This window comes from Crocodylus porosus, unplaced genomic scaffold (genome assembly GCF_001723895.1).
Source record: "Crocodylus porosus isolate Cpor-Errol unplaced genomic scaffold, CroPor_comp1, whole genome shotgun sequence".
Taxonomy (NCBI): domain Eukaryota; kingdom Metazoa; phylum Chordata; order Crocodylia; family Crocodylidae; genus Crocodylus; species Crocodylus porosus.
Window position 1 is genome coordinate 13,157,849 of NW_017728943.1, and position 19,602 is coordinate 13,177,450.

At 43.9% G+C, this 19,602-nt stretch overlaps 1 protein-coding gene across 1 annotated transcript in view; it reads right to left on the minus strand.

Moving 5' to 3' along the window:
• The window catches only part of ATP1A1 (ATPase Na+/K+ transporting subunit alpha 1), a 39,746-nt gene that overhangs the window by 10,484 nt on the left and 9,660 nt on the right, over positions 1–19,602 (minus strand). The window contains exons 2-14 of the mRNA XM_019548736.1: positions 14,056–14,163; positions 12,777–12,836; positions 11,057–11,260; positions 10,579–10,692; positions 9,930–10,064; positions 9,632–9,749; positions 8,549–8,817; positions 7,473–7,671; positions 5,358–5,467; positions 2,919–3,053; positions 2,282–2,474; positions 1,586–1,761; positions 1–137 (exon numbers count right to left, since the gene is read on the minus strand). Coding sequence (XP_019404281.1) covers positions 1–137; positions 1,586–1,761; positions 2,282–2,474; positions 2,919–3,053; positions 5,358–5,467; positions 7,473–7,671; positions 8,549–8,817; positions 9,632–9,749; positions 9,930–10,064; positions 10,579–10,692; positions 11,057–11,260; positions 12,777–12,836; positions 14,056–14,163 — 1,958 coding nt within the window. The remainder of the gene's footprint in view (positions 138–1,585; positions 1,762–2,281; positions 2,475–2,918; positions 3,054–5,357; positions 5,468–7,472; positions 7,672–8,548; positions 8,818–9,631; positions 9,750–9,929; positions 10,065–10,578; positions 10,693–11,056; positions 11,261–12,776; positions 12,837–14,055; positions 14,164–19,602) is intronic.

The following is a 19,602-nucleotide window of genomic DNA, read 5'->3' on the forward strand; positions in this document are numbered from 1 at the left end:
CTGGCGTTGACCTGGCTCACAGGGATGTTCAGGCGAGCAGCGATATCTTCTACTGTTTCATTGCCCTCAGAGATGATGCCAACACCCTTGGCAATAGCTTTGGCTGTGATTGGATGGTCTCCGGTAACCATAATAACCTAGAATGAAAACAGTAGACTGCCATGAGGCTTGAACCTATGCTGCAGAGCAGTACCAGACAGGGCAGAGACTGGAGCCTTTTGCAACAGGACACATGCAGGAAGATGGCAAAGTTTGCTTCTGTGGTCATAGATTCCTTGGGTCCAGTGCTCAAGGTGCTGGGGATGCTTGGTTCTCACTTTGAAGGGGAACTGTGGGCAGACAGACTAGGGAATGCAGAAAACTGACCAGGACCCTCTGGCCTCAAAAGACTGCCTCTTTGACCTATACTCTTACCACAGACTCACAGGACGGGAAAGCACTTCAAAGGCAAGCAAGCCCAACCCCCTACATAGATGCAGGATGAGTTATTCCTAATTCCCATCCTGTCAAATGTTTCTACTGAAAAAACCTACACCAACAGAGATTCAACAGCTCCACAGGGTAGCATGTCCCAGCCTCCCACCATTCTGACAGGAAACTTCTCCTGAGATTTAAATCTAAATGAGTTTTGCTGTGAGCATGCACTTAAAAAAAACAAAGTAGCAATTTTGAGGTGCATCTGGCAGGTAAGCCTGAAGTGCAATGGGAGATATATTACTAGTGGAATGGCTGGGCTAACTCAGTTTTTTTTTCAGTCTGTTCTTATATTGCTCTAAGCTCGCCACTGAGCCTGCATCTTCCAGCCTCAACTGTAGCCCAGAGTGAACCTGGATTGGAAAAGCAGCACAGCTACCTCCAAGGGCTTTCAAATTTAGAAGTCTTTTTGGTCTGATCCCCTCCCCTAGGCTTCAGTATCCTCAGCAATGCTGGGGAGCCTTGTTATAACCCCTCACCCCTTTCTGCTGTGTTGGGCCTGCCATTACATTCCTGCTCACAGATGCTCTGATCCCAAAAGCAGGTCAGTCTGAATCACAATGACTGGCATGTGAAAGAATGTGGATGGAGAGGGACAGTATGAAGGAAGCTGAAATGCATAGGGCAGTGATCAAACCCAATGATAAGAAAACCCCAGGAAAGAACAATGGTCACAGGTCATGGCTCAAGTTTCCCTGATTTGAAATCAATTGGCCAAGAGATCGTTTTCTCAGACAAATGGGTCTGAATACAGAAATTTGAACTTGAGCTGTATAAAACTTCACCCCACAGACACAGGGGTGGGAGTCTGGAGCTTGCCTCAAACCATCTGAGGGGCCTGTGTCCTCACTACTTGGTAGTGAGTATGTCTGTGTATTTGCCGCTGTATGTAGCTGCTCTTGGTAATGTTGCCCGACTGATACTATCCCTATAAAACCAGTGTACTGTTGAGAGGAACTTGCTTTGGCTTCTCTTGTACTTTTCCAGATAAAATAAAAGCTCCTGGAGTCACCCTAGGTGTAACAGCAACACAAAAGCACCCTCTACACCTCTTTAATTGCACTTCTCCAACCTGTGAGTGTAAGCTTCCCTGAAGCACAAGAAGAGCTACCTTGATTCCAGCACTTCTGCATTTGCCAACAGCATCTGGCACAGCAGCACGGGGTGGGTCAATCATGGACATTAACCCAACGAAGCAGAGCTTTTCAACAGGAAAATTCATATCATCGGTGTCAAACTGGAAGCCTTCAGGGAACTGGTCATCTGGCAGAGCTAACTGACAAAAACCTGCAACAGAGCAAAACCAACGCTTGTTTCATTCTTGCATGACATGAAGCTAGTGTCACTAGGGCCAAGTGCAGGCAGCACTCTCACAATGTGTTAATGATGGCAGGTCTTTGTAAGGCTGAGTTCTGTCTGTCAATGTTATTCAGAGATACTCAGCAGCAGCCACGCTCTACTTTTTTGAGACCACTATCTAAGTGTCAGTATCAGGTGCTTGAGTGCTCCACAGCATCAGGAAATGGAACACGTCTCGTATAAAGCAGCTCATGAACAGCACATGATCTAGCACACATGGCTTCATTTTGGTTCAAGTGACTGGGCTGCTGGGGAAGAATGAAACCAGCCAGCATACATATGGGTTGCACTTTCACGCCAAATGTGCTAGCTCCCCCTAGCCAATGCTGAACTGTCCTCACGAGCTGCATGCAGACTTGCATTGCCAGAAATGCCCGTGACCCCTACACTGCTTCCGCAACACCACATCTGAAGGCCCAATCACTGGTGGCACACTGCTCTTCCTTACCCAGTACCCTCTCCCCAAGGCCTCCCAATTCGAGGTAGGCATTTTGAAAAGAGTCTTTGATCTCCTCATCCAGGGGCTGCTCCTTCCCATGGATCAAAATGGAGCTGCAGCGGTCCAGAATCCGTTCAGGTGCACCCTTCATTACCAGGAGGTGGCAGGACTCAGAGGCATTAGCATTCTTGTGAATAGAGAGCTGGGTGGAAGAAGAAGGACAGATTACAGTCTTAGATGCTTTGAAAACAAGGAAACCTCAGCCTTTCTGTCTAAAAGCACCAAACCTGGGACAGTTTCCCACTTAGCCACACCAAGTGCCTAATGCCCACTCAGCCTTCCACATGACACACGGGATCTAAACCCCCTTCTGCTCAGGTGGGTGGGACATGAAGAACTGAATGTATTTTCCTTTAAGGTCATATTTCCAATTCATCCAGTCCCTGGACTCAGCCTTACTGAGACTCCCTTCACACAGCCTACATGAGCCAAGATTGTATCAGAAACACCTCAAATCATAATAAAATCTTATGCAATCCTACTGTAGTGCAGTGAGAAATGACCCAAGACATCTTCTCTGTGCTACTCTAATCAGTAACGTCAGGCAAGGAAATGATCCTCTTCCCAAAAGAGGCTGTGCATTTACCTGGTATTTGTTGGTGGAGTTGAATGGAATTTCAGCTACCTTGGGGTTCCTTCCTCTCATTTCCTTGACTGAACCACAGCACAATTCAATACATTTTAAAAGTGCAGATTCAGAGGCATCACCTGCAACTGCTCTCTGTTAAAAAAAAGAAAAAGAGTAAAATTTTACAGATTAAGCCCATGAGAGCTTATATAAAACAAGGCCTATTCATCTTGGACACAGCCCCGCTTCAACACGAAGCTGCTCTGGACAGCAGAGAAATGATGGATAACTAATTCAATATCCAGCACTGGCCACAAATACTGCATTTGAGGAGAAGGAGAGACGGGCCTTACAAACTGAGAAAACACTGGTTTTCTAAGCAAAGTCAGAAATAGAAATCTCTCTCCTACAATGCACGGACTGTTACAACCTAACAAGATTCTGTGGCATTCAGGTAATACATCTGAGAAATCTGACGGCTTCTAAAGCTGCAAGAAGCAGGAAGAAAAAGATACTTGTTAGCTCCCAAGTTTTGATGGTAAATGACTGGCTTTACAATGAGGACATGGATTAGTCACAAGGCTGCAATGGGAAAATAGTCAAGATTCTGCACAATTCTTCTGCCACCCTCATCACTACATGGTCAGAGTAGATCACCAAGCAACAAGCCTAACACCTATTACATAAAGAACCTGGATACAAGAACTATTGATCTACTATGCAGCTATTTAGTTGTTTACAGTTATTTCAGCCCAAGGCTTGCTTGCAACTAAGCATGCAACACCCACTACATTCTTCTCCACGTGGAATTAATGGCTTGATGGAGGATTAGGCACGCTCTTCTTTCCAGCAATCCCTCACAGTCGAAGATGAATGTATGCCTGAAGAGGACTGAGGCCTATTGACAGGCTCTACTGCAGCTTGGACATGTATTTCCATGTGGGGTGGGCAGCACTGGATTCTTGATTTGGTCTGCTACACACAGTTTAAGCTCCTCCAACTTTTCCATCTCTTGTTGTTGTTGTTGTTGTGAGGTTTCAAAAGTACCGAGGATCCCTGCTGCAGACTCTCCCTCCATTTGGGGCAGTCCTGCATTTTTTTAAGCTGGCCTTGAGGATGTCCCTGAAGCACTGTCTCCACCCTCCTCTTGAACATATGCCTTGGCTGAGTAGGAAGAATAAAGCTTCTTTTGAGAATCAGCAGTAGGACAATTGAATGACAGGGCCAGGCCAACAAATGATTGTCACCTCAATATTCCCAGCATTTGCTTGCAGGAGGATGCCAACATTGGTGCGTCTGTCTTCCCACTGGATTCAAAGGATCTTTCACAGGCAGCGTTGATGGTACTTCTCTCTGCAAGAGACGGCTTCTGAGGTACGGGAAATACTCAACCTTTTCCAGAGTCTCACCACAGAACTAAATTACTGGAGCTGGGGACTGCTCATTAAGAGCTTGTTGATGGAGGACCCTAGTCTTCTGAATGTTAAATGCCAGTCCCGTTTTCTTGTATGCTTTGGTAAAGATGTCAACAATCGCCTGAAGATCTGCATCCGAGTAAGCACACACTATGGTATCATCAGTGTACTGGAGTTCATCGACTGAGGTTGGAGTGATCTTGCTTTTGGCTCAAAGTCAGCTTATATTAAACAGCTTACCATCCATTTGGTAGCTTAGCTCCACTCTGGCTGGAAGATTGTTGGTAGTCAGATATAGCATTGCAGCACGGAATATTGAGAAGAATGTTGGAGCGATGAGACACAGCCTTTCTTAACTCCTGTTTTTAACATCAAAGGGATCTGTGATGGATCCATTACTGAGAGCTTGCATACAGTCATGGAGCAGGCAGAGAATGGTGAAAGATTTTGATGGGCATCCATACTTCAGAAGGATCCTCCATAACACTTTTCAGCTGACAGAGTCGAAAGCTTTCATGAGGCCAAAGAAGGCCATATATAGAGAGAGACATATGTTATTCCTGGCATTTCTCCTGCAGCTGGCGAGCTATGAAGATCATGTCAGTTGTGCCTCTTGAAGCCCTAAACCCACACTGTAAGGGTTCTTGCAATGATCTTGCCTGTGGTGGAGAGCAAGGCAAGATCTCTGTAGTTTCTACAGTCAGACTGTCACAATCATGGTGTCTCTGAGGTTGTTTAGGATTTCCTCATTATTCCAAAATCCACCAAGCTGCCCAAATACGCTTCCTCTAGCATTTTCAAACCCTGACATGGTCCACCTGTGTTCTAACTGGTTGAAAGCAGAGAAGTTGATGCTAGAGCCATGCATCAACCCCCTTCCAGAACTACCTCTCTGCCTGGAACACAGGTCTCCCCAAGGTTTCCTTTGTGGGTGCAGATGAGGTTGGCCCTCTCCTCCAAAGAAACCAGGGACACTAGAATTGTATTCATCAAGTCCTACAAGAAATGGCTATCAGCAGACTGATGCTTTTGCCAGACTCACCTTGAGAATAGGTACGTTTTCTTGGTTTGCTTGGAACACAGCACGGTTACAAAGACCTGCAATTCTGGACAGTGCACTCCAGGTGGGAGAACTCTTGTCAAAGGAGGCACCTGAAAACAGGGGGAGGGGAAAGAAATTGCCAAGTTAGTCCATTAAAAGTTCTGGGCTGACTCCACTGCTTCTAGGCTGAAACTAGGCATGAGTTGACAAATCCAGGGAGCAAAGCATAAGCACTGAAAGGCCTGAGAAAGTGTAACCAAGTGCAAAAACAGGCCAGGATCATCTAGATTCTACTCAAAGCTAGTTGTTTTTGGTAGGTCAGACTGGCCAAGGTAAGCAATTTAGTAAGACATACAATTCCTCCTTCCACAGATCAGACAGAAGAATCCTCTCTATAGGTTCCCCTCCTAGATTTACCACTGCTCTCCCTTTACCCAGTTACATGGAAAATAGATCTAATAGTTATTTCTGAAGAATGATGCTTAAGGCATCTACCACATGCAGACTGTGGAATAGCTTCAAAAGATACAAATCTAACATGCTTTCCCTGAGAGGGAAGGACTATGCAAAAGGCTGTTAAGAAGCCAACTGCTAGTTGAGAAGGAAACATTTGACTGATAAGCTGGGAAGATTTCTTTCAGGAACAAATGCTGGTTTATATCTACTATAAATCAAGCTGATCGTTGGAACTCAAGTGCTTCCAAATAATGCCTTGCATTTATAGCTTTGCACTGGTGTTAAGTAGCTGAAGTACTAGTGTGGGCCAGACCAAGCTGCTCTCAGAACTGGTTTAGACAAGTGTGATTCAGGCCTGGGGAAAGGCAGTCTTCCACATCACTCTTCGTGAAATTCTCTCTGAATATCCAGCAGGGGCAGAATCAAGACTGACGCTGGTGAGCTGAAGGAGACTTTCTGCTTAGTCTGCTAAGTTCTGCTGTTTCAACTGAACAAATTACTAGCTACATACGTTCTGGCTCTCACAGTGAAATCTACAATTTTGGCCTGGTAATTAAGATTTCATGGCAGAAAAATAACAACAACAAAAATAAAAGCACCATATTCATAAGTTAAAGCAGGCTTGCAACAGCTAAGCAGTAACCTTTCCCTGCTGGGCTGCATGCTTCCTTATTGGGCTGCACTGTTCCCAGGAGTTGTAGTCTGGAGGGTGGATGTCCCCATTCTTTTCTACAGCCCAACACCCCTGATTGAACTGCATCTCCCATGACCAAATGTAGTTTGAGACAGAAGGCATCACAAAGGTTTCTTCAAAGTCAATTTATATGACAAAGCCATAGCCCTACTCACAGTTCATGAGCAAATGGAGTGCTAAGTGTATATATTTCGCAACTCTGGAAAGTGGCGCCTTCAGAAAGTGGATTTTAAAGCTATTGTGTAATGTATCTGCAAAACGCTAAGAGCACCTACACACGACAGACACCTGCTCTGACACATGCTAATCAGCACTCATTGGAGTAGACTCAATTAATTGAGTGTGCTCACTGGCCTAGGCATCGTGTGTATTCAGCTTCCCCATGCTTCATAATGGCAGCAGGGCCACTTTAAAGTGTCAAATGAGCTTTAGTTAAAGCACCCCTGCTGCCATTTTGAAGCACAGGATGCTGAAGCATGAGATGCTGCAGGTGCTTTAATTAAGAAGTGGCTCCCAAGAGCTGCTTCAGTTAGAGTGCACCCTCTTCCCCCTGCACCTTGGGGCACACGTAAAGGTGCCCTAAGATCTTACTTGCAAGACTGATGCGTCCTGGCAAAATACCCACATCTTATCAAGGTCATGGATCAATCTAAAACTTAGTACAAGTATAGTAAGTAATCTTTCCAATGCTCACTGGCCTAACAAGAGGTATACATTTTATTAGAAGTGTAGCTTGAAGCAGGGGGCATGTAGAAGGTCCATACAAATTAGCTTGGAACTCTTATCTACCAAGAAGTCCACAACCCCCCCCCCCCCCAAAACTTTTAATAGTCTGCAAACTGGGATGAAAAGAGTCCTCCTGGCTAGTTAGAGGTAACAAAATTTGGGAGTTAACAAGAGGAGGGGTCTTTCCAAGAAGCTATACATTTTCAGTCAGAGATTAAGTACCAAGTGAAATTTCTTACCACTCTGGTTCTCTGTAGTGTCAGCCTCATGGATCTGATTGTCAAACCACATGTGGGCAACTGTCATGCGGTTCTGAGTCAGGGTGCCAGTCTTGTCTGAGCAGATGGTGGACGTAGAGCCCAGGGTTTCCACAGCTTCCAAGTTCTTTACCAAACAATTCTTACGAGCCATCCGCTTGGCTGTTAGTGTCAGGCACACCTGGGGGAGCGGGAGAGGTGGGATGAGATAAATGCTTGTGTACCAAGTGGGTTCCACAGTGCCCAAGTATCAGAAGGTTCCTGTCATTTTGTTTCCCCAGAAACAGCATTCACCCCTTCTATTAACTAGGCAGCTGGGAGACTCATTGATTTATAGCCGTATTAAATGGCGATGGTACATATTTCCTCTTTTATAAATTATTCTCAAAATATCACTGGGCCTAGAAAGAGTGACATGCCATAAAGTAAAACCATGACTCAAGGGCTAGAGATTTTTAAAGAACTGGGTGGCATTTCAGATGGTTTAAAAACAAAAAAAGAAAGAAAAGACCCAGGAATGTAAGGCCTAATGCTTCCCTCCCAGCAATTCAAAACACAGCCAAAAGGCCAAAAAAGAAAAAGGGTCGGGAGAATGTGCCTTTCATTCTAAAAAACTGCTGGAGGCAGTAAGATTATTAGCCATATACCAAATGTCTCCTGCTTTCCAGCACGTTAGGGAGTAAACTGATGAACTTCTTTTTGTTCCCTTCAGCTAAAGATGGTAGGTCCCTACTGGTGAATACATTTGTGCCAATTTTTAAATATTATTTGGCAAATTAGGACTGACTTGTACTTGCCAAACAGCCTGAAAGTTGTGCTAAACTCAGCACCTGCTGAGGGTTACCCACTATCTAGATAAGTAGATGCTAGACAGAAACATGCTGTTCATCCAAGAGACAGACATCAGCTTCTGGCCACTTTGACCCAGGACACTACTCTACAATTAGGATCTCCTGTACTGAACTGGGGAGGGCCATGTCTTCGAACATCCAGTAGTGTGGTTTCCTAGAAGAGTGTTAAGTGTAGCTGATATTAAGTGCCTTCCCCCAAGAGCTTACCGTGACAGTAGCAAGCAGACCTTCAGGGACATTGGCTACAATGATGCCAATGAGGAAAATGACAGCTTCCAGCCATGTGTACTCAAGAATCAGTGATAGGATGGAGAAGGAGACGCCCAGGAACACAGCCACTCCGGTGATGATGTGAATAAAGTGCTCAATCTCAGTTGCAATGGGGGTTTTCCCCCCTTCCAGTCCAGAGGCCAGACTGGCAATGCGGCCCATCACAGTGCGATCTCCAGTGTTAATGACAACACCACGGGCAGTGCCTGGAGGACAGAGACAAGCTGCAATACAGTACTTGCTGAGGCCAGACTCAAGAAAACTTTCAGCTCCAGCAGGCTGGAAGAAGCCATTCCAAGTCTCTATATGGGTGTTTGACTGTGGAGTGAGAAGTGTGAGGCCATCAGACCACAATGCCCCTTGTTGTTCCTATCTACATCAAGGGCTCTACCTATGGATTGCTAACCTGTACTTTAGTGTCAGGGTGCCTAGGATCTGGAATCAACTTCCAAGAGAAGTGGTGCTGGCTCTTACCCTGGGGGTCTTTAAGAAGAGACTAGATGAACACCTTGCTGGGGTTGTTTGACCTCCGTACTCTTTCCTCCCATGGCAGGGGGTTGGACTTGGTGATCTGCTCACGTCCCTTCTGACCCTAGCAACTACGAAACTATAACCCAGCCCCAGTGAAGGGATTTCTACAGGGGTAGGGCTGCCTATCACCAGGGATCCCATTTTTCCCGTTTAAAAAGAAAAATGACTTCTATAAGTAGGAGTTCAGATACCAGACACTTTCTGACAGCATCATATCTGCTCGAGGCTTTCTTTAATCCAAATTAAAGGAACAGAAGTACAGCGTTTAGGAGAAATAAGAAAGATACTAAAGCAGCTTTAAACTTTCCCTACTAAATTACTGCATAATATGACTTTTTACTAGATACAGCCTTTCTAGGAGCTAATATTCTATTCATGTTTGGGTGTGGAGCAGAGAACCACATACATGTTTACTGTTGCTATTCAAGTTTCCTGATTAAGTGTTCTAATTCCCAGTGTTACATCTGAGAGAATGTGAACATCACATACCTTCCACACAGTTAGTGGAGAAGAAAGCAATGTTCCGGGTCTCCAGTGGGTTCTCATTGGTGAAGTCTGGAGTCCTGGTCTGTGGTTCTGATTCACCAGTGAGTGAAGAGTTGTCTACCTGCACAGGGAAGATCACAGTTACACTTATAAGTGGAAATTAAGAGTGAAAAAACACTAGAATTCTAGGGCACTTCTATACCACTACTTAAAAAATAATGAAAGGATATCCTATGCAGTCAATTAGAAACATGACTTCCATAAGCAGAGCATGAGATCTCAGACACTTTGATGCACCCACCTTACAGCCATGAGCAGATACGATGCGAAGGTCAGCTGGAATTCGGTCTCCCCCTTTCACTTCCACTAGATCTCCAACTACAACACCTTCAGCATTTATGCTCAGCTTCTCACCACTTCTGATCACAAGGGCTTGCTGCAAAGTAGTTAAGAGGTACACTGCTTTAAAATAGATTTTTATAACAACAACAACAACAACAACAACAACACGCCTAATAATAAGAAAGAGAAGGCACGGAATGTTTTTAAATAGCTGTGCAAACAGTCAAAAGGTGTGCACTTAGACGGGCATGGGATTGAAAAAAGAAAAACAACAACCCACTGGCTTGCTCTTCCTGAAATTATAGCTCCTGTTGCCATGACGACTCCACAGTTGTCAGATGTGATATGGGATTTTTATTCTCTACAAGAGCCAAGTTTAAAAAGTGCTTTATAACCAAGCCAAATAGAGAACCAGCTGCAGAAGTGTTCTGCTGGATGGTAGAGGTGTTCAGTAAAGAGCATAGCCAGTGTATATTAGCAAGGCTATCATAAGGTCAGAGGAACAAGGAAACTTCTGTTTTTAACATATGGAAATCCAGTCACGTATTATACAGCCAAACACCAAAATTTAAACTGGCCAGAATGCAGGGAAGTAAGACATTCCATACCTGAGGTACCATGTTCTTGAAAGACTCCATGATCTTAGAACTCTTTGCTTCTTGGTAGTAGGAGAAGCAGCCAGTTATGATGACAACAGCAGCCAACACGATACCCAAGTACAACTGCAAGAAGCAAGAATGGAATGAAAATGTGTCATGGCATGCTTCAACTACATGCATTATATTTAATACCACCATTAGAGCACAGCTGCTTGCAGTTATTGCACAAACCAACAGGCATAAATCAGCCAAGATTTAATTAACATTCAAGAAAACAACAGTTACTTCCATTAATGGGAAGGATCTTTGGTGGGCTGAACTGAGCTTTTCAAGGCATACAATAATAGAAGAAAAGGGATCAGTTTGAGCAAAACCTACATTTGCGGGAAGAGTTCCTGGACTGAAAGTTTAAACTCAAGACAAAACAGCATGTTTAGTGCAATTCAGATGAGCCTCCCACAGTAGTGTATGCACACTGGCTACTCACGTTATCATTATCTGCCTCCTCCTCCATGGCAGTTCTGATACCATAAGCCAAGAAACAAAGAACAGCTCCAATCCACAGTAAGAGGGAGAATCCTCCAAAGAGCTGCCGGCAGAACTTTACCCATTCAGGAGTGGTGGGTGGAGGTGTGAGGCTGTTTGGGCCATCTCGAGCCAAAATCTCAGCAGCACGAGCAGGTGTCAGACCCTAAAACACAGGAGGAAACACATAGGTCAGATACTTAACAGCCATAACAATCACACCATAAAGCTTCCTCATAGGCACAGTTTACAGGTATAGAGGAAAAAGGAAGGAACTGGGAAACCATTTGCAGTTCATTCCTGTCCTACTTGAAAAAGGGTCTTGTCTACTTTGCTTCCCAGCTTTGCTGATCTCAAGGGGACTGAGTAAGTGTCAATGGGAAAGTAGTGGGCATTTGTTCAGCCTTTACCAAGATACTATATGTAGTGACCTACCTAATTTGTGGTGGCTGCCTCCATATTTCTGTAGTTCCAGCACAGCATCAGGCTCCATTTTCACAGCAGAGCACAGCAGGGCCCTCCACACCTGCCAATCTCTGGGGCAGATGGGACTTCTGGGACCCCTCAGCCAGAGACATGATGGGGGCCCTGCCATGCTCTGCTGTGAAAAACTTCTCCTTCTCTCTCTCTCCCATGCTTCAGGGTGCCAGGCCTTCCTCCCTGTTTCCAGATCCCCACTCTCTTTTCCCTACCTTGCTGGCCATTTTCCTGCTTTTTTGCAGGACTGGGCTTTTGCCCCACAGGCAACCTGCCAAATTCTCAGTTTCCACAAAAATTGCAAAATCATGAATTTGGTAGGTCCCTAGCTCTAAATTTTGCATGATATATATGACTTCCATTTCTATTTCACATGTGAAAGTAACAGTTGGTGAGAAGATACAAAGGGGCCAGGAATTCAAAGAGACAGGCCTTCAGCACCAAAGGCATGACACAAGTGGTCCACAGTAAAGTATCTCCTTCAACATAGAACAGAAGCAAAAAGATGAAGATAACAAGAAGAGATAATAGCCTGATTTTAGTCTCCTGAAAAGTTCTGAATTCCAAGCAGTCAAGATTTGACAAGAGAATTAAGTTGCTCAATTTAAGTTGCTCCTAAACCCCGGAAGAGAGGGAACTTGCTGCTACATACAACTATGATACAACCCCTGCCCTCCCACCAAAAAAACCCCCAACCAGGTGAAAAACAACCAAGATACTTCTGTATTCCAAGAGCTGATCAAATTATTTATGGTTTTTACGCATCTCTTATTTAAAAATGTGACATCTTCTCTTTTTTAAATTGCCATTGGTTGTCATTTAATCTCGGGCTATAAATTAGCTTATGGCAGAGGACTCCGACACAAGAACGTCTCCTATAGAACACAAGCAAATAGTCTTATTGTAGGAGTTCCTAATGCAAAAATTAAGAATCAATCTGAGCTTGGAATACCTGAGACTTAGATAAGCAAATACCAACTTTTTTTTTTTTTTTAAGCAAAGTCATTAGAGTATTTAAGCCAGAAAACAGTGGAAGAAGACAGAAGTATCAGTGAAATCTACTGCCAGTCCAACAACTCTCCCAATGGCTGCAAAATTTAACTGAAACAGCGAAGATTAAGAATCTGAGGCTAATCCTCCACACCCCCTGGCCTATCTTCATGACAGACAGACTGGTGAGGGAGGGAACATCAAAATCTACCTACCCGACTCAAGTCTGTTCCATATTTGCGGTGAAGTTCATCAAGGCTGAGTTTGTGATCATCCTGAAGGGCAGAGAAAAGAGTGATTAGAGGGGAAAAACAGTACCTGTATAAGTGGGGAGCAGAGGGTAACAACTTTCTACTTTCCAGTCCCTTGGCAATCACTTCCTAGGACAGAGAATCTCATTGCAAGGAAGGCAAATTAGGGCTGAGGAGCTATCCAAGTGGTAACCTGACCACGTAGCTCTTCCCTTTTAGCTTCACAGCTTAATGTTAGGCTTCTCTACTATATGCTGGGAGGAACATGACAACTAACGAACATAAGCTGCTCTTCAGTGTTGCCTAGAATTCTAGTCTGAATCCAGAGAAGTTTCTTTGGGTGGGTGAGAGGAAGAGGTGTAAAGACAAACTTGTTAAGCACTCCAACCTTTCCTTGCTAACATAAAAAGGAATCTTGTAACTGTCCTAAATGCCAAGGCAAATGAGAGCTAAACCAGAACATGCAGAAAAACTTATGTATAATTCACTAGTTGAACCAATTCCTCCTCAAAATGATTGTGAGGTGAGATGTACCAGATACAGTCTAGATCACTAATTCTCTGATAGAATGCCAGGGCACCCTGGGGTGTCATGAGATCCTTTGAAGAGTGGCACAGGAAAAGTGAAGAGATAACCAGATAAGGCCAGGCTCAGGTTTTCCCTGTCTGGCTGTACCCCACTGCCCACCTGTGTGAGGAGGTAAGCACTCTAATATAGATATCAGTTTGCTGCTCAGTTGACAGAAGTTATGGAGAGGTGCCTCAAGCCTATGAAGGTTGAAAACCACTGGTCTAAATGCACAAAACAAGATGGTAGCTAGAGCTAAAAACTATAGCTTAATGCATACCACTACCAGAGTAGGCCATGGCTCTAAGTGAAATCGGGCAAACTCCATTTTTTAGTGAGTGATGGCTTCCAAACAGTAGAGTGATTGCACTGACACAAATGGGGTAGCACTTGCTCTAGAAATACATTAGGGCAGGACCTAAGCCAGGCCAGGTACTTTTTGGACACACCAATATAGAGCCAGATTTTCTCTAGGTGCTTGAACACCTTGGAAAATTGGCCTGAGAAGCTAAAAGTCTGAAGAGATTACGGAAGAGACCAGGAGAGGGAGGGTCAGACACTTCTGTCACTACACTTGACAACTCAGCAGCTTCCAACCACTCTGCTTCCAGAGAAGTGTTTTCAGGCCAGTGCATATTGCTAAAGAGCCAGCCCTGACCTTTCTTCATGCTCTTACCATTGAAACTTCCTTTTTCAGTTCGTCCATATCCCTCTCTTTCTTCCCCTTTTTCTTCTTGGCGCCATGTTCTGATGTGGCGGTGGGCTCATACTTGTCACGTCCACTCTAAGAAGAAAAAAAAAAAAGTTAATCAACACAAAGCTTCTCTGACTGGTTAACTGTCAGAACACATAAGGGCTCTGCATTCTTCTTGTATGTGAAATTTCATTGTCAAATAAACTGTTTACATTTAAATTATGCCACCTTCCTACAAACAAACAAGCAAGCAAACAGGCTTGTCCACCAAACAACATCCATATGCTATGCTGATTATTGCCAGGGATTGTGCAAGTGCTGGCCTAACTAGTACAGACGGGCTACATGCTGTGGCTTGGTTTAGAAATCCGAGCCTTGGTCCAGCTGAAGTGACGGACTGCACATAATCCATTCCCAAGTGCATAAGGAGACTCCTTCCAAGACATTAAAGATATTAATGCCTCCTCTTCCCTTGGTCTTTCCTAAAGTGCAAGGAGAGATTCTGCAGTACAACTAATATTTTCTTGTTCACATAACCTTAGAACTTGTGAAAGTTAACATCAAAACACTCCTTCTTGCTCTGAAAGTCTACCAGATAAATACTGCAGGTTAAAATAAATTCAGCGTTCAAAAACAAACACAAAAACAAAAACGGATCCCCCTGTAAATATTTTGACATTGTAAGCAGGATGTAACCCTGGGGCTGGACCCAATGATCCTTTGGGGTCCCCTTCAAGCCCTACGTTTCTATGCAAAAGTGTTTGTTATGGCAAGTCACAGGAATCCACCCACTCTTACACCTCATGGAACAAATTCTACTTGTAGACTTTGGTTTTCAGCAGTTTCCAAATCCCTTAAATTACAAGAAATTCTGCATGAAATCATGCTCTAAGGCTTCGTTCAAGAGTAATAACCAGCAGGCAACAGATACATAAGCAATAGAGTCTACTTTCCTATAAAAGTCCCTAGCAATTATAAAACAGAGAAGATGAGCCATATAGAAAGCAAAAACATCTCTGAATAGAAATAAAACTCGTAGCCTGTCACCAAAACTGCACATATTTCCAGACCAAAAAAAAAAAAAAATCTGCCTCAATGTTAACACAAGCTTTCTCTGTAGATTTCCATACTTGCCTAAGTCTCACGTGATGCAGCTATTTCCTTTCTCCCTTCTGCTCAACATCTAATAGAAGCTGGTAAAATTTTCCCATGATATTTTCCATTCTAATTAGAACTATATACTACACTAGATATGTGTGATATAATGACCATTACCTGCAATATACATCTTATAAAACTGATAGATAAGGAAATGAATAAAACTGCTACTGTAGGGTATGTTCCCATTATGTGCAGATACTCTGAACTAGGAATTACAATCCCTGCTAAAACAGACAAAAGGAGACTGAGAACCTATTATCTTATCTATGCCTTATTAGACACAAGCTTTTAAAAAAAAAAATCTCATTGCCATGTTTTATAAGTTACAATATGCCAGGAAAACTTACCAGAAACTAAAAAGAAAAAAAAAATCAAGAGAAAAACCAAACATTCTTGTCCAAACTGACAAAAAATAATAATTGTATCCACCCCTGCTCCTTCCCCCCAGTATAATCGTGAGTTTCTTCCTTTTTCATGTCCTTGTAACAAGGATGTGAAATTTGCAGATTCACTGGAATTTGCAAGGCCACGCCATGGGCACTTCTGCTAGACAAACTTGCGACCTCTAGGCTCACAACTGTGTGACTTAGCACACAGGCCACCCCAACCCCTGGTATTTGTGAGGTGAGATGCATCCAGACAAGGGTCAAGATGCACGAGTGACTATACTCCCCCAACCATGTGTAGCATCTATGGCTTGCATGTGATTTTACACAGAGCAGCACTGGGTTGCCTTTTCCACTCAAGGTGAGCATTTATGTGCTTCTGCCTGCAACATCTACACGTAAGAAAGAGCTGTTCTGTCAGAACAGCACTGCAGGCTATTTTTAATGAATGGTATGGAACTTGTCCTCTGCCTCCTCTTTATCTGTAAAGAATGAAGGAGAGTTAAAGAACAGCATTCTTGACATTCTCTTCCCTGTGCTCAAACTGCACTTGATTTTTTCTAAGGTGAAAGCAGCAGTGCGTACGACAGCCCCGACATTCCAAGACACAAACATCTGCTACAGGGTAATTTGAAACTGGTTTTAAAAAAAATACAACCCAAAAACCCAACACTGCTATAGCATTTTCCCAAGGCTTGACCAGGGCTCTTTCCCATCACACGAGTTCCAGTTAAACTGTTCTTAAAACAAAAGTGTCCTAACTAAACAGCAAATCAACATGCAGGCTGGGGCACACAACACACATACAGTATATACAGTTAGTTCCTGGTCTCTTGCTTCAAGCTTAAAGAAGAAATGAGATTTTTGAAGGAAAAAAAAAAAAAACCACACAGGGTGGAGTACATAATGTGTGTGGAATCTGCTCATTTCACTCTTTCTACTGCCTTTACATGAAATGCTATGGATGTTCAGAATGAAGCTGGATTAATTTACCCATTTAGCCCCACTGTCCAAGTCACGTCCTGAGTATCCAAGCTGTCTCAAGGCCCTCACTGAGCAGTGCTCAGCTGAAAACATGCAGGATTAATTTGAACCCATTCGTTTCAGGCTCCTCTGTGACTCATTCCTGTTAATTTCTGTTTTGGTGTGTTTTTTAGTAAGGCCTTGGACACCATTCTGCAACTCCCAACACACCTCCTCCTCCTCCATCTAAACTGACAGCAGCAGAACAGCGACTACACATGGTATTTATATTAGGTTATTATTTTGGGCATAACAGCCAAGTTAACGCTAAAAATATAAGAAAAAAACCCAAACAACCGCTGCATTTCCCCTGGGGAGTACAACTTTTCCTGGCCAGAATGGGGGTAGGGGCAGGGTATGGCTTATGCAACACTTTCACCAAAAAGAGTTAAGGTTTCTTTCTTTTTTTTTTTTTTTTTTTTTTACATATATTAAAAAAGGTGCAGTTTTCGGATGTGGTGAACACCCATGGTGGCTACAAACTTCCTTGAGAGTTGCAGGCACTCAGGTTTGGGTTTTTCAAAGGTGCTAGATTTCTAGCTGGTATGACTGCAAACTGCTGTGATACGGTGCAGCATTTTCCTCAAGCATTATTTATAATAAATATATATCTGAAAGCTATAGCTAGGATACAGAAAAAACAACAAGTTGTCACTAATGAGTAGCCGTGTCCTGAAAAATTCAACCTACCACTGGCAAAAAGGCTTAGAAGTGTTCCAAGACAACACCATGACTTATAAGCAACAAAAATCTGCCTTCACTTTACAATATATTACGCCTGTGTGAAGTGGTTAATATTTGCTCTGGATTCAGATCCAGCTGATTTGGGGGACAGTGATTTGATTTGGCGATTCGAATCACTGCCCCAATTCGATTTGGTAGAATCTGATTTGGAGATTCAGCTGCTGCCAAATCTCTGAATCAGCCAGGCCAGGCTCATCCCCCACCCCACTCGCAGCCTGGCAATGGTTGCCCCAGCTCCTGGCACTTGTTATAAAAAAGCCCAGGCTTAGCGAGTGCTGCTGGGCAGGGGCTAATCCCTGCTGACCCTCACTGCCCCACACTGCACGGGGGGGCTCTGCATGGGGGGGCTGAAGGAGTGGGGGGGAGGGGAATCAGGCAGCTCATGCCCCGCCCAGGGGGAGTGCGCAGGGGGGGGCTGGCAGGGGTCCCCCCATGGTCCCCTCCCTCTGCCCCTAGTACTTATCAGCTCTGAGTCAGCTGCAGCTCCCTGCTACTGCCACTTGGGATGCCCTAATTAAAGCTCTCTGAATCTGTGCCAAAGATTCAGAGAGCTCTGGATAGATTCAGACCTTTAAACTGGCCCCCTGATTCAATTAGGAGATTCAGCCACTGAATCAGGCCAATTCTCCTAATCGAATCACCATCCGAAGCTTCATGCAGCCCTACAACATATGTCATTTGGGGACAGCTAGCCAAGCCAGATTACTTTAAACATCAGTCTAATATCAGTAGCTGAGAAACCACTACACTTTTAGTCTCTGCCTCTACAGTCATTGTCTCTTTGTTCTAGCAAGATGGGAGGCGTGTTTGTTTTTCCAGTGTGCAGCCTGTCACAGTGCTTGGAGTTGGAAGGAGTTGCAGGGGTTCACTCTGCTGCCAACATCCTAAGGATTTACTATTTTGATTCACCAATGTCTCCTCCTTAGCTGCAGTCATAAAATGAAAGTAAGGCATACAGCTTTTTGTTTGCTCTTTCTTTCCAACCACTGACCTTCAGTTATGCTGGTGATAAGAAGGAAACTCGGAAACCTACCCCTGGAAATGCTACACACAGGGCACAAAGGTTTCAGATATGGCAAAGATTTCAGATACTCCACCAGCTCTGGTGCTTCATTCAGCCACATAATTATGTGCATGAACTATTAGGGGAACCTACCCCTGAAAAAGGTTGAGAAGCTTGCCTGGATATGTTCAGGTTTTTTATAAATGTTTATGACTGGCTTGGTCTGAGCTTACAAGCCAGTGTTAAGGACTTACAGAGAACTGTGCCTATGCTGCACCCCAAAGAAACACAAGATAAGGAAGAATAAGGCAGGTTGTGTAGACACATTACAAAACAAGGGTAATTCATAGCAGTCTAGGAGAGTGGTGAGGAAGATCAGCTTAAGAGGAGAAGTTCAAAACTGCTGTTCTACATCTAAACTCAAAAGCAGTACATTAAGAACCAAACAAAATAAAGCAGTCATTACCAGTGACTCATAAGTTATGTGGTGCAATCACACATTCACATCATTATAATCAATGAGGCACAGAAAACAGAAAGAGGTGCTGCCTCACTATTTCAAAGACAGATTCCAGCAATTAAAGTTTCCAAACGAGTCACGGAGAATGACTGCTTTTCCCGTGACTGGAAACACAGCAACTGTACCCCCTTGCCAATTCTGGAAGCGAGGTTGGCAGATGGTGTAAATCCCTCCTGCCCCCACAAGTCACCCCAAAAACATGTGATTAGCTTCCCATTTCTGGCAGTTTATTCATATACTACAATAGCTTCCCTTAGGGGATGTCATGTCATGTCTACATGTTGTGCTATGTCCATATAGTGATCATGTGGGTCTACACGTGATCACCAGCTATGTTGCTGTAGCGACACCCTCTCCTGATACAACGCGCTGTTATGGTGACATATCTGGGAAACCTAAGCATGTGCCACCCACATGGCACAGTGAATCGCCAGTACTGCGCTGTGCTTTAATACTTCTAGAAGTAAGTACTAAAGCATGGTGCTGTAGCAATGCTGCCGTATGGTGGCACATAGAGATACCATAAGTCACCAAAACACCACCACGGAAGTCTGACTGTGTGACTACCAATACCTTACACCAGTGATTCACAATTTATGACTCAAGACTACAACTGGTCCCCTGAGTGCATCAGTAAAAATGAAAAAGGGCCCACAGTGAGAAAGTTCAAAAATTCTGAAGCCTGTTGGTAA